This window comes from Nycticebus coucang, chromosome 2, assembly GCF_027406575.1.
Source record: "Nycticebus coucang isolate mNycCou1 chromosome 2, mNycCou1.pri, whole genome shotgun sequence".
Lineage (NCBI taxonomy): Eukaryota > Metazoa > Chordata > Mammalia > Primates > Lorisidae > Nycticebus > Nycticebus coucang.
Window position 1 is genome coordinate 147030497 of NC_069781.1, and position 13971 is coordinate 147044467.

General features: G+C 41.1%; 1 protein-coding gene across 2 annotated transcripts in view; it reads left to right on the forward strand.

The window, feature by feature from the left end:
• Positions 1-13971, forward strand: part of LONP2 (lon peptidase 2, peroxisomal) — a 109918-nt gene that overhangs the window by 49749 nt on the left and 46198 nt on the right. For both annotated transcript variants that reach the window (XM_053582108.1, XM_053582109.1), the window contains 2 exons: positions 6205-6355; positions 10919-11045. In XM_053582108.1, the coding sequence (XP_053438083.1) occupies positions 6205-6355; positions 10919-11045 (278 nt within the window). The remainder of the gene's footprint in view (positions 1-6204; positions 6356-10918; positions 11046-13971) is intronic.

Below are 13971 nucleotides of genomic sequence, written 5' to 3' on the forward strand. Positions count from 1 at the left end.
TGGCTCATTTTTGGGTTTGGTAGCCACTAGGCTAAACAGATAAACAAATGTCATCACAGTTGCCTATGTGCATAGCAGGTTCACAGTGCCTGTTTTGTTATTATGCTTCAGATTCTTATATATATATATTACATATATTCAAGATGTACAAATATTTTGAACTAATGACTTGCATGAAAATTAATATAGTTGTTATTCTAATAATATTCTGTCCTTTTTTATTGCACAGGAGTCTAAAGCTTTTCCATCTGGTCTTCTGGAAAATTTGGTTATTTCTTTAGTTCTTCCCTATTTTAATTTGTTGAGACCTCTTCTTTAGTTGTATCAGTTAGCTATCAATTGAATCTCTTGATTTTTCCTGCATCTATCCTCTACGTGACTCTGATGCCTCTTTCTTCTTGTCCTGAACTCTTTCCTCATTTGCCTTCATTGCTGATGTAATTCTATAGTTGAGTATATAGAGGTAAAAAAAATTCAGTTTCTGGCCAGGCACGGTGGCTCATGCCTATAATCCTAGCACTCAGGGAGGCCCAGGGGGGTGCATAGCTTGAACTCACCATTTGAGGCCAGCCTGAGCAAAAGTGAGACCTCGTCTCTACTAAAAATAGAAAAAAAAAAAAAATAACCGAGGCAAGACAATCGCTTCACCCCATGAGTTGGAGGTTGCTGTGAGCTGTAATACCACTGCACTCCATTTAGGGCGACAGCTTGAGACTCTGTCTCAAAAAAAAGAAAGAAAGCAGTTTCTTCTGCTGTATTCTTAGAACACAGAACACTTCTGACACCAAGTTTATGGGGGTGGGGAGGTTCCCCCCACCTCGCACCAAGCAGGCAGTTTCAGCAGCAGATAAGAACTCAGTGTTCTCTAATCCAGCTCAGCTGTTTCACTGCCTGGAGGTGGTATGAGTTCCTACAGGTTTAGAGCTCAGTCCCATGACACTGCCCCCACTTCAGATGCTGGTTACAAGTTCAGGTTTCTGGAACTTGTGACCAATCAGCTATAAATTGAGGTTCCCGAAAGCATGTTTGATTAATGTACTAGAGCAGGTCACAGAACTCAGAGAAATAATTCATTTATATTTACCAATTTATTATAAAAGGTATCTTAAAGGAAACAAATGAACAGTATGGGAGTGTCCATCCCCATGGAATTGGGGTATCCCAGTCTCCTGGCACGTGGATGTGTTTTTCTTCACCTTCCTGGAAGCTCCCTACCCCACTCCTTTTAGGTTTTATGGAGGCCGTATTACATGCGCATGATTAAATTATTAGCTGTTGGTGATCAACCTTATCTTTAAGGTTGGTTGATCTCCCCTTCCCAGAGAAGGAGAAAAGTCCCAGCCCTAATCATGCCTTGATCTTCCCTGTGGCCAGACCCCATCCTGAAGTGACCTGAGGGCTGCCAGCCACCAGCTGCCATTAGCATACACAATGACACTTACCTTTGGAGATTCCAAGGATTTTAAAGGGATGAACACCAAACATGTATTCCACAATATCACAATAGTATTAATTGTGTGTGGCTTCCAGAGTTGATTTTAGTTATTATTATTATTATTATTTTTTTACTTGAGACAGAGTCTCAGTCACCCTCGTAGAGTGCTGTGGTGTCACAGCTCACAGCAACCTCCAGCTCTTGGGCTTAGGCGATTCTCTTGCCCCAGCCTCCCGAGTAGCTGGGACTATAGGCGCCTGCCACAACCCCCAGCTATTTTTTTTTGTTGTTGCTGTTTGGCTGGGGCCGGGTTTGAACCTGCCACCCTCGGTATATGGGGCCGGCACCCTACTCACTGAGCCACAGGCACTGCCCAGGTTTTAGTTATTTTATTATTATTTTTACTTTCTGTTATAGAAGATTTCTACCATAACAGAAGTAGAGAAAATAATATGATGAATCTTATGAACTCATTACCCAGCATCAATATCTGGTTTCATCTATTTCTTCCCATTCTTCCTTACCCCACCCCTGACTACTTTGAAGCAAATTCCAGACAGCATATCTTTTCGTAAATATAACAGTGTCTGTATCTAAAGGGTATAGGACTTTTAGGAAACACATCCACACTAGCATACCTAACGCTGACAGTTACTAGTCATCTGTAATGAGTGGTATATTCTTGGATTGCCTACGAACATCTGTAGTTCCACCCTGGTCAGAAGTCATCCTCACAGTTCATCCCACCTCTGACTTCACATTCCTGGGAACAAAGTGTCATACCAGAGCTAGTTCCATTTCCAGTTATACTCTGTAGCTAGGAATTACAGTCCTAGTATTCATATAGGAAACGCGTTTAACTGGGGAGAAGAGACGAGAGCTATGACCGTTCTTGAAAGCAGGCCTGCATGTGGATGACCTGTGTACTGTGAGCCTGCCTCTGAAATTAGGGGTGACACGCAGAGGTTTAACAGCCATGGAGCTCTCACTGTGACTTTTGTTCCTCTGCAGACTTATCAGTTTGCCTTGAGGTTTCTTCTGAGCAGGGATTATTAGAAATCTTTTCTTGTTGAATATTGATCAGAATTTCTGAACCTGTAAACAAATTGTACATATCTTTTTTTGTTTTTCTATGTAAAAGTTGGAGGCAGGTGAATTGAGTTTATTGAATTATGTTCAGCCTGAAGCTGTCACCATACGTATTTTAAGTTCAGCCTAAAGGTTTCTCTGGACCTAGTGAACTATAGCTTAAATGGATGATGAAACAGACTGCAACTATTCTTATGCCAGTCACAGAGTTTGGAGCACCCACAGGCGGCCAGCTATTGAAACTGTGTATAGATAATAGATAAGGCAAACACCAGCTGTAATCAGCCCAGGCGCTTCTGGACTTCACTTCTGTTTTCTGCATGTCACTTTCCTTTTTCTGTCCATAAATAATATTCGAACCGTGTGACACTCTAAATTTTTGTGGTTGTGGGGACTGACAGCCTGATTTGGAAATTGTTCTTTGCTCAGTGAAACTCTTAAATTTAATTTGTCTAAAGTTTTTCTTCTATCAGGCATAACTGATATTTTTATCCTCCTAATCTAAGTAATGCACTCACTCACAGTTCAGAAACATTGCTTTATTAATTCTCCTACTTTTTAAAAACTAAGTTTCTTAAAATCTTAAGGCAAAAAAATTACTTAAAGATCTGACAGCCATTTCTAAAACATATCCAACATACATGCATTAAATTTAATTAAAGACATTGAAGAATAGATTTTTCTGTAGAAAAATAGGAAAAACTTTTCATGACACTTATTGAAGATGGTAAGTCTGACTTTCGTCAGAGGGTATAAGAATTGCTGCAATGGGATCTTGCAGGAGTGAGGAGATGTGGGGCTCAGGGAGAAAGTTCCTAAGAGGAGGCATCAGGGATGAGGGAGTCGTCACTGGAAGGACCCAACAGAACCACCACTAAAGGCAGGCCAGGGTGATGACACACTGAGGGTGGGTGAGGGCAGGTGCCAGGATGACTGGGCAAGACCCTTGCTCAGCAAGAGCAGAGGACTCAGGGGAGCCTAGGTGCAGCTGTGGTCAAAGGAGACAGTTCATGTCACTAGATAAAGGTTTTAACTAAAGTTGGCACATTTTCCGTGTACAGATTCACAGATTTTAGGTAATTGGTGTACAGTAGGATTACTTTTAACCAATTCTGTACTGAACATAGTTTTCTTTGATGACTTACTTGAAAGTAATTTATTTTTTATAACATTAAACATTAAGCCCTGTGAAAATAGGAAATTAGAGCTTTCTGAGAATTCTAGATAAACAGTCAGTTTCCAGTAATAATTAATGTTTAACATAATTCAAGATTTTTTTTGAAATTTGAGATGGTTTGTAAAGGGCCTTGAATTGAGACTAGCTTGTGCTTGTGTATATGTTTTAAAATAAGTTAAACTTTAGAAAGAGGATCAGTAGGAAAAACTGCTTTATAGTAAAATTATGATAAGTATTTTAGTCATTTTGTTTTCTTTTTGGTGATGTATATCAACCCTGTTTGTAGTAATTTGACATAAGGGAAAGTGGCTATGGGTTTGACCTTTTAGAACATGTAGAAAGTCCTTGGTGCTTTAAAGGCCTGTGTAGGCAACCAATCCCTATCATTTCAATCATTTGAGCAAAAAAACAGGATAGTCTTTTTAATACACAGTTGCTTACTTTAAGAATCTAACTGGTGGCAGGGTGTGGTGGCTCACACCTATAATTCCAGCACTCTGCGAGGTTGAGGCAGTGCATCCCTTAGGCTCAGGAGTTCAAGACCAGCCTGAACAAGAGCAAAACCCCATCTCTACTAAAAATAGAAAAACTAGCTGGGCATTGTGGCTGGCACCTGTAGTCCCAGCTACTCCAGAGGCTGAGACAAGGGAAATTGCCTGAGCCCAAGAGTTTGAGGTTCCTGTGAGCTATGACATCACGGCACTCTATCTCAAAAATGAAAGCAAATACTAGACCAAGAGCAGTGGCTCACACCTGTAATCCCACCACTCTAAGCAGAAGTGGGTGGATTGCTTAAGCTCAGTAATTCGAGACCAACCTAAACAAGAGCAAGACCCCGACTCTACTAAAAATAGAAAAACTAGCTGGGCGTTGTGGCGGGCCCCTATAGTCCCAGCTACTTGGGAGGCTGGGGCAGGAGGATCACTTGAGCCCAAGAGTTTGAGGTTGCTGTGAGCTATGACACAAGGGTACTCTACACCGTCCAGGTCTGCGGGCTCACTCTACAAGGGCCAGGCTCTTAAAAACACATAAAGAGCCTGGTCTGATCATGCTCAGGCCATGGTGCCAGCCCGTGTGTCTAAACTAACTGTGTTGAGCTTGTCTGAAGATGCATTTCTTAGAACACAGCCTCGATAGAGTGAGATTCTGTCTAAAAAAAATAAAATAAAATAATCTAAGTGATAAATTACCTAATTAATTTTTTGTTGTCGTCATTGCAGTTTGGCTGGGGCTGAACCTGCCACCCTTCATATGGGGCCAGCGCCCTACCTACTGAGCCACAGGCACCGCCCATATCTAATTAAATGTTTTTAAGAGCTTTTGGTGTTTTACTTATAAGCAGCAAGGTTTTGCTTTAAGACATTTTTTTAACTTTTATTTATTTATTTTTTTTTTGCAGTTTTTGGCCCGGGCTGGGTTTGAACCTGCCACCTCTGGCATATGGGGCCAGCGCCCTACTCCTTTGAGCCACAGGCACCGCCCAGCTTTAAGACATTTTTAAAAAGTGAATTTTTTGCTGTACTTTTTCAGTATAGTAGCATAGTAATTTCTGCTAGTTTACTCTTATTTGGAATTTCCTTTTCAGTTAAAGAATTTATACCAGACTTTCCAATAATGTTTTAGGAGAAATTTTGCCTGTTGTCTAAGAATTTCAAAATACAGTAGAACCTCTGTTAAGTTGACCGCCTGAGGGACTGTGACAAACTAGTCAACATATATATATGTGGAGGTGGTCACCATAGGGAATGAAGCCTTAGCACATGTGGTACATGTCCAGTCTGTGAAAATTAGATCAACTTGAGGAGATGGTAGTCCATGTTTATTTTGTATTCTCATGGAAGTTAAGACAGGCTATGTTATCAACACAGAAGTGGATTCTTACAGGATTGGTATCTTATAAAGCCACACAATGAGTCATTAATTTTAAGAACAAACCTTGAAAGTGTAATTAATTCTTGCTTATTTGTGCTTTTAAGTGTCTTCAGAAATTTTATGTACTTATTTATTTTTTTAGAGACAGGGTATTGCTCTGTCACCCAGGCTGTGGCACTGTGATAGCTCATTGCAGCTTTGAATTCCTGGGCCCAAGCGATTCTCCTGCTTCAGCCTCCAGGGTGTTTGGGACTACAGGCAACATCACTGTGTCCAGCTTATTTTTCTTACTTTTTTAGAAATGGGGTCTTGAGATGTTGCCTAGACAGATCTGGAATTCCTAGCCTCTGGCCATCCTACCTCAGCATCCTACCTGAGCTTCCCAAAGTTCTGGGATTACAGGCATGAGCCACAGTGCCTGGCCTGCATTAAGAAATTTTGGTGTTGATTTTTTTGTTAATAAGTATGAAGAATGTGGGGGAATGCAAAGGATCATGCTCAGGCCCTGGTGCCAGCCTGTGTGTCTAAACTAACTGCGTTGAGCAGATACATCAGTTAAACCTCGTTAGCCTGCTTTAATGTCTATAGCTTTCTATTGGAACTACTAAATTTGTCTTTTATTCTCCCCTAGGTGTTAGATCCTGAGCAAAACCATAACTTCACAGATCATTATCTAAATGTGGCCTTTGACCTTTCCCAAGCTCTGTTCATAGCCACTGCCAACACCACCGCTACCATACCAGCTGCCTTGCTGGACAGAATGGAGGTCATCCAGGTTCCAGGTGCGTAGTCCTTGAATAAGTGATGATTAAGCATAACCCTTTAAAATTGGCTTTGCAGTGGAATTCTTAGTGAAGCTGTTCATTTACCAATGTATAATCTTTAGAAGTTCTGAATAAGGTGTACAATTAAACTTTTACATAGCTTCAAGGTCTGAAGCAGCAAAGCTGTTATTTGTTTTAATCATGACAAGTATTCAGTCACGTGTCCCCTAATAACGAGGCTGTGTTCTGAGAAATGCCTTTTCAGACAAGCTCATTATGGCCTGGCCCTAGTAGAGTGAGCCTGCAGACCTAGACGGCGCAGCTGCCGCACACCCAGGTATTTGGTGCAGCCGGCTATTCCTGCAAACCTGTGCAGCCTGATGCTATGCTGAACCCTGGAGGCAGTTGTGACACAGTGGGAAGTAGTTGTGTCCCTTAACAAATCCAAATGGAAAAGATTCAATAAAAATACAATCTAAGAGATAAAAACCGATACATCTATACAGGGTACACACCATGGACAGAGCTAGCAGGACTGGAAGTTGCTTGGGGTGAGCCAATGAGTGGTGGATGAGTGTGCAGGCCTAGGACACCCTCCAGCACCACAGACTTTATACTCTCTGGACCCTTAGCCTGCCAGATTCATCACAAACATTTTTCTTCACGATAAACTAACATTAGCTTACTTTAACTTTTTTACTTCATGAACTTACTCTTTTTAACTTTTTGACTCTTACAACACTTAGCTTACAACACAAATCCATTAAACAGCTGTAAGTTTTTTTCCATTTTTAAATTTTTTTTCTTTTTTTTTGCTTTTTCAACTTTGTTAAAAGCTAAGATACAAGCATACATTAGCTGAGGCCTGCAGAGGGCCAGGGTCTTGAGTGCGGCTGTCTTCCGCCTCCCATCTTGTCTCACTGGAGGGTCTTGAGGAGCAGTCCCAGGCAAGCTGTCACCTCCTCTCACAGTGCCTTCTTCTGAAGGGCCCCTTGAAGGACCTGCCTGAGGCTGTTCTACAATTAACTTTTTATTCAATAAGTAGAAGGGGTATGGTATTCTCTATAATAACAGTTAAAAAGTTATCAAGTATTGGGCGGCGTCTGTGGCTCAGTCGGTAAGGCGCCGGCCCCATATACCGAGGGTGGGGGGTTCAAACCCAGCCCCGGCTGAACTGCAACCAAAAAAAAAAATGGCCGGGCGTTGTAGTGGGCGCCTGTAGTCCCAGCTACTTGGGAGGCTGAGGCAAGAGAATCGCTTAAGCCCAGGAGTTGGAGGTTGCTGTGAGCTGTGTGATGCCACGGCACTCTACCCGAGGGCCATAAAGTGAGACTCTGTCTCTACAAAAAAAAAAAGTTATCAAGTATTATCTACCATAGGTAATTGCATGTGCTACAGTTTTATGCAACTGGCAGCACCACAAACGTAATAAAGCTTTGCCTGAATAACACTTTGCCACAGTGTTACCGTGGCTCCAGCATCACTAGGTAATAGGAATTGTTCAGCTTTGTTACAATCTTAAGGGACCACCACTGTATATGCAGTCTGTTGGTGACCACAACGTCATTTTGCAGCGTGTGGCTATATGTGTGTGTTCTTCAAGAAATCAAGAATAAATTTTGACTATTTCAGATTTATGATGTCTGACTGTCAGTTTGTGAACTTGTCACTGTGTACTTATGTTGGCAGCACGGTACAAACAACTTGGTGAGGTTACATAAGCTTGGTATATCAGTGTCTCACAGCTGTGTTCGTGTTGACATATGGCAGTATCTTGCTGAGTCACTTTCATTATTGCGTGTTTTTGTATGCCTTTGTAAGAATGTCGCACCTTGAATTAGAGCAATGAACAAACATTGAATTTATCATTAAAGTTGGCAAGAGTAGAAGTGAAATCAGGGATATGTTAGTACAAGTTTATGGGGATGATGCCGTGAAGAAGATGGCAGTACAAATGGATTAAAGTGTTCTGAAGGGAGAGAAAACATCACTGATGCAGAGAGGTCAGGGCAGCCAGTAATGAGCAGAGGTGATGAAAACAGGCCGGGACTGGTGGATCATACCTGTAGTCCTAGCACTCTGGGAGGCCGAGGCAGGTGAATTGTTTGAACTCAGGAGTTTAAGGCCAGCCTGAGCAAGAGGGACACTCCATCTCTACTAAAAATAGAAAAAAGTGGGAGACTGAGGCAAGAGAATCATTTAAGCCCAAGAGTTTGAGGTTGCTGTGAGCTGTGATACCAGGGCACTCTACCCATCTGTCACACACACAAAAAAGTGATGAAAACATTGCATAATTGAATTGTGTATCAAAATCATCTCCTGACTCTGAGAACCTTAGTAGACCAAGTAAACTTCGATAGAGAAACAGGAAAATCTTCACTGTCAATCTTGGCATGAGAAAGGTATGTGCAAAAATGATCCTGAACCAGCTGAACAAAAGCAAAAGAGAATCAAAGAGAGTCGAAGTTTGCCAAGACTTTTTGGAGAGGCAGGATGATGTTTTGGGCTGTATTATCACAACATGACCCTGAAACAAAGCATCAAAGCATGCAATGGAAGTCAGCCAATTCTCCATGACCAGAAAAGTCCCATCAGTCCAAACCAAGAGTCAAAACAGTGTGATTAGGCGCACCTACACAAACCCCTCGGGCGGACTCCAACACAAACCCTTTCTAGGAGCTTGCTAATTAACGATTTACTGCTTGCTGTAATAAACTCATATTTTTATAACAGGGGCAAGGAGGGACCGGGACAAAAAAAAAAAAAACAGTGTGATTAGATATTAGAGGGACTGTTCATTATGAATTTGTACCAACTGGGCAAACAGTTAACCAAGTTTACTATTTGGAAGTACTGAAAGGCTGTGTGAAAAAGTTAGAACAACCTGAACTTTTCACCAACTCTTGGCTCCGTATCACAACAATGCAGCAGCTCACACAGCACTGTCTGTGAGGGAGCTTTTAGCCAGTAAACGACTGCATTGGAACAACCTTCCTAGTCACCTGATCTGGCCCCAATTGACTTTTTTCATTACTCTAAGATAAAGGAAATATTGAATGGAAGATATTTTGATGACAGAACACCAAGGGTAATGTGATGACAGCTCTGATAGTCATTCCAGAAAAAGAGTTCCAAAATTGCTTTAAAGGGTGGACTAGGCACTGGCTACAGTGTATGGCTTTCTTCAAAGGTTACCGTAGTGATACTCACCAGTGAATTATGTAATACTTTTTCTAGGATGAGTTGTGGATTTAATTGTCAGACCTTGTAATTTAGCATTAAAAATAATCACTTTTTAGGCTGGATGTGGTGGCTCATGCCTATAATCCTAGCACTATGGGAGGCTGAGGTAGGTGGATTGCTTAAGTGCAGGATTTTTTGTTATTGCTGGGTTTTTTTTTTTTTTTTTTTTTTTTTTTGAGACAGAGTCACCCTTGGTAGAGTGCAGTGCATCATATCTCACAGCAACCTCCAACTTGGGCTCAAGCGATCCTCTTGCCTCCGTTTTTCTGTTTTTTTTTTTTTGGTAGAGATGGGGTCTCGCTTTTACTCAGGCTGGTCTTGAATTTGTGAGAGCTATCCACCTGTCTCAGCTTCCCAGAGTGCTAAGAGTACAGGCACGAGACACTGAGACCAGCCTGAGCAAGGGCAAGACCCTGTCTCTAAATACTAGCCGGGTATTATGGCAGGCACAGTTCAGCTACTCTGGAGGCTGAGGCAAGAGGATGAGGTTGCTGTCGGCTGTGATGCCATGGCACTTTATGGAAGGTGACATAGTGAGACTGTCTCAAAAAAATAAATAAATATGTAAATGTGTAGAAGGAAAATGCTTTTATAGGGCCATCTTGGATTTTGTGTTGTTGCTAAAATGTATAGTCAAAATTCTGGAAATAGTTCCTTTGGACCCCTTCCCTTGGAACCCACTGCTTATTTCTTGAGATCTGTATGTGTGTGTGTGTATGAGTTTTTTCAAGTATGTATCAAATTATGCTAAAGAAAAGGGATACCTTTATTATTTAAAATTTTAGAGGATTTGATATAAGGAAGTAATTATCTCTAAGGTTTGAAAGTTTTTTCTCGCACGGCACCTTTGGCTTATTGGGTAGGGTGCCGGACCCATGTACCGAAGGTGGCAGGTTCAAACCTGGCCCCAGGTCAAACTGCAATAAAAAGTAGCCGGGTTTTGTGGCAGGTGCCTGTTGTCCCAGCTATTCAGGAGACTGAGGCAAGAGAATCACCTAGGCCCAGGAGTTGGAGGTTGCTGGGTGAGCTGTGTGATACCATGGTACTCCACCAAGGGCGATAAGGTGAGACTCTTATCTCTACAAAAAAAGAAAAAATAAAAAATTTTTTTCTCTTCATTGAGAGATTTAATCAAAAGACTTTCAAAACTGCACTTAGCAAATGTTTGTGAAAAAGCTAGAAATTTTACCAATTACTGATTTAGATTAAATTTCTTTATCATGGTTGTAGTTTTAGCTGAAGTAATACCTAAATCTATTGAATCTGTATTTGATTCATTTAAAAAAGCATGGCATTGTGGCAGTCATGTAAATAATTACAAGATTGCTTCTTTTCCAGGGTATACCCAAGAGGAAAAGATAGAGATTGCCCATAGGCACCTGATCCCAAAGCAACTGGAACAACATGGGCTGACTCCTCAGCAGATTCAGATCCCTCAGGTTACGACTCTTGACATCATCACCAGGTTAGTTAGCCATTCTGAGCCTTCATTCATATTTGAGTCTGAAAACGGGATTGTTTTACTGGAATCCTATTGCATTCATTTTTCTTTTTCCAACAGCTTCCCAGCAAGCATTTCCATAGGCATTGATTTCCACAGGGCTCTGCATCAGGCAGGAGTTCATACAGAAGCATTTAGCATACCTTTATAGCTAAACCAGAATTCCTCCTTTGCCGCAGCAGTAATGCATGTATGAGGAGTTAATTTGATACATTAAGAAGTAAACATGAAAAATATATAGACACTTTATGTCCAGGATCTCGAAAATTTTTGAATTCTCTCAAGAAGTGAGATGCTACTTTCAGATATCCAGTTTAGGTCATTCAGATTTTCTTTTCTTCTCTTTGGCTAAAGGATTTTAAAAATTCTTAGGATTTTGATTTTTTAGAATTAACACTTGAACGATAGAGAAGGGGATTTCCCGAGTTTGCTGCCAGGTATTTAAGCCTGTAGCAAATTTAAGTCTGTGCATAAATTATCTGAGGAGAGTGTTGCTTATTCTAATTTATAGATTCCCTATTTGAATGGAAAATGTATCCTGTTGAGAATTTATATCTTAGTATTAGTGGTCCATTGTATCACCCAGAAGGGTGTTCCAGGCTACTGAGCACTCCTCATGAAGCCTTCATCTATTCAACCCTGCTCTTTAAGAGATGTGAAGAATCTCTCCATTTTGAACTTCAACTTAAGAATTTGGCCAGTCAGACTGCATTTTGAGCTATGCCAGCCTTCTTGCAGAGCTATTTAGATTTATATACAAGACAGACCTGGGGTTTCCTTTTCTTAACTTGTTTTATGATGGATAATGTGGATAATGCCAGAAGAAATAAATCATGTGATTTATGTGCTAAAGTCTTCCAACAATATCATTACCCATATTGCCTTTGGGTAACTTTCAATAAGTTGTTAACCTTTCTGATAGCTTCCCCATCTGTAAAACATGAGTGGTAGAGAGCATGTCACAGTTTCTCTGACTCTTAATAATAATAATTCTGAAGAGAAATCATTACCTGTATTTCCCAGTTGTTGCTTGGAGAACTGTTTCTTTTTCATGTATATGCTTGCTAACTCAAAACATCAAATTTTATGGCTCGGCACCTGTGGCTCAAGCGGCTAAGGCACCAGCCACATACACCTGTGGTCCCAGCTACTTGCGAGGCAGAGGCAGGAGAATCGCTTGAGCCCAGGAGTTGGAGGTTGCTGTGAGCTGTGATGCTACTGCACTCTACCCAAGGTGACAGCTTGAGGCTCTGTCTCAAAAAAAAAAAAAAAAAAATCAAATTTTAAAAGCTATGGACTTTAGAAAATCACTGAGCAGTTTTATTAATTTTGATAATTGTTTTTTTTAAATAACATAATCAGCTAGACATGGTAGCCTTTAATTTCTGCAAATTTAGAAGATGTGGAAGATCACTTGAGGCCAGGAATTCAAGACCAGCCTGGGCATTACATCAAGACCCTATCTCCAAGAAAAGAAGAACAATTGGCTCGGGGTGGTGACATGCACCTGCAGTTTCAACTACTTGGAAGGATGGGGCAGGAGGATCACTTCAGCTCAAAAGTTCAAGGCTGAAGTGAGCCATGACTGTGCCGCTGTGCTCCAGCCTGGGCCACAGAGCAAGACCCATTTCTTTAAAAAACAAACAAACAAACAAACAAACCTGATAAAAACCAGCACAAATATGTGCTACCCCAGGTGGCACATTTTGGATATTTGTTGAATTACCAAACTTAGGACATAGAGTATCAATTTTTGAGTTTTTACCTGTTAGAGTACATTTATAGACCCTAATGTTCTAGTCCTTCTTAACTCCAGATGTAAATAAGGTACTTAGTGCTAAGTAACTCTTAGTGAATGACTCATTTGTTACAAAGATATTATTTATAGTCATTTTGCTATAACCTTCCACATCTGCCTTGTGGAAGCACCTGGAATCTAAGTGTAATTCCTTTCTGTTGTGTAAAGTCCTTCTGACATTAAAAAAAATATTATTTTTCATATCTGTACCCCATAAATGTTCTTTTTCAAGCTAAATACTCCTGTTCTCTTTACCATTCCTTTTGACTTGGTTTTAAGGCTGTTCACCTTCTTGATCAGTTTTTCTTTTTTTTTTTTTTTTTTTGAGATAGTCTCCCTATGTTGCCCTCAGTAGAGTTCCATGGCATCACAGCTCACAGCAACCTCAAACTCTTGGGCTTAAGCGATTTTCTTGCCTCAGCCTCCCAAGTAGTTGAGATTACAGGCGCCCATCACAACGCCAGGCCATTTTTTGTTGTTGTGGTTATCATTGTTGTTTAGCTGGCCTGGGCTGGTTATGTGGCCGGCGTCCCAACCACTGAGCTACAGGTGCCGAGTCTCTTTTTTTTGGTTGGTTGGTTGTTTGCTTTTTTTTTTTTTGGCCAGGGCTGGGTTTGAACCCGCCACCTCTGGCATATGGGGCTGGCACCTTACTCCTTTGAGCCACAGGCACTGCCTCTTGTGTTTTGTTTGTTTGTTTAATTAAATTAAAAAAATTTTTTTTTTTTTTTTTTTTTTTGAGGCAGAGTCTCACTATGTCACCTTCAGTAGAGTGCTGTGGCATCATAGCTTACAGCAAACCTCAAACTCTTGGGCTTAAGCAATACTCTGGCCTCAGCCTCCCAGGTAGCTGGGACTACAGGCACCTGCCACAATGCCCAGCTATTTTTTGGTTGCAGTTGTCATGGTTGTTTAGCAGGCCTGGGCCGGGCTCAAACCTGCCAGCTTCGGTGTATGTGGCCAGCGCCCTACTCACTGAGCTACAGGTGCTGAGCCTTTTTTCTTTTATTTTTGAGACAGAGTCTCACTGTGTCACCCTCAGTAGAGTGTCATGGCATCACAGCTTTCAAAGTCTTAGGCTCAAGAGATTCT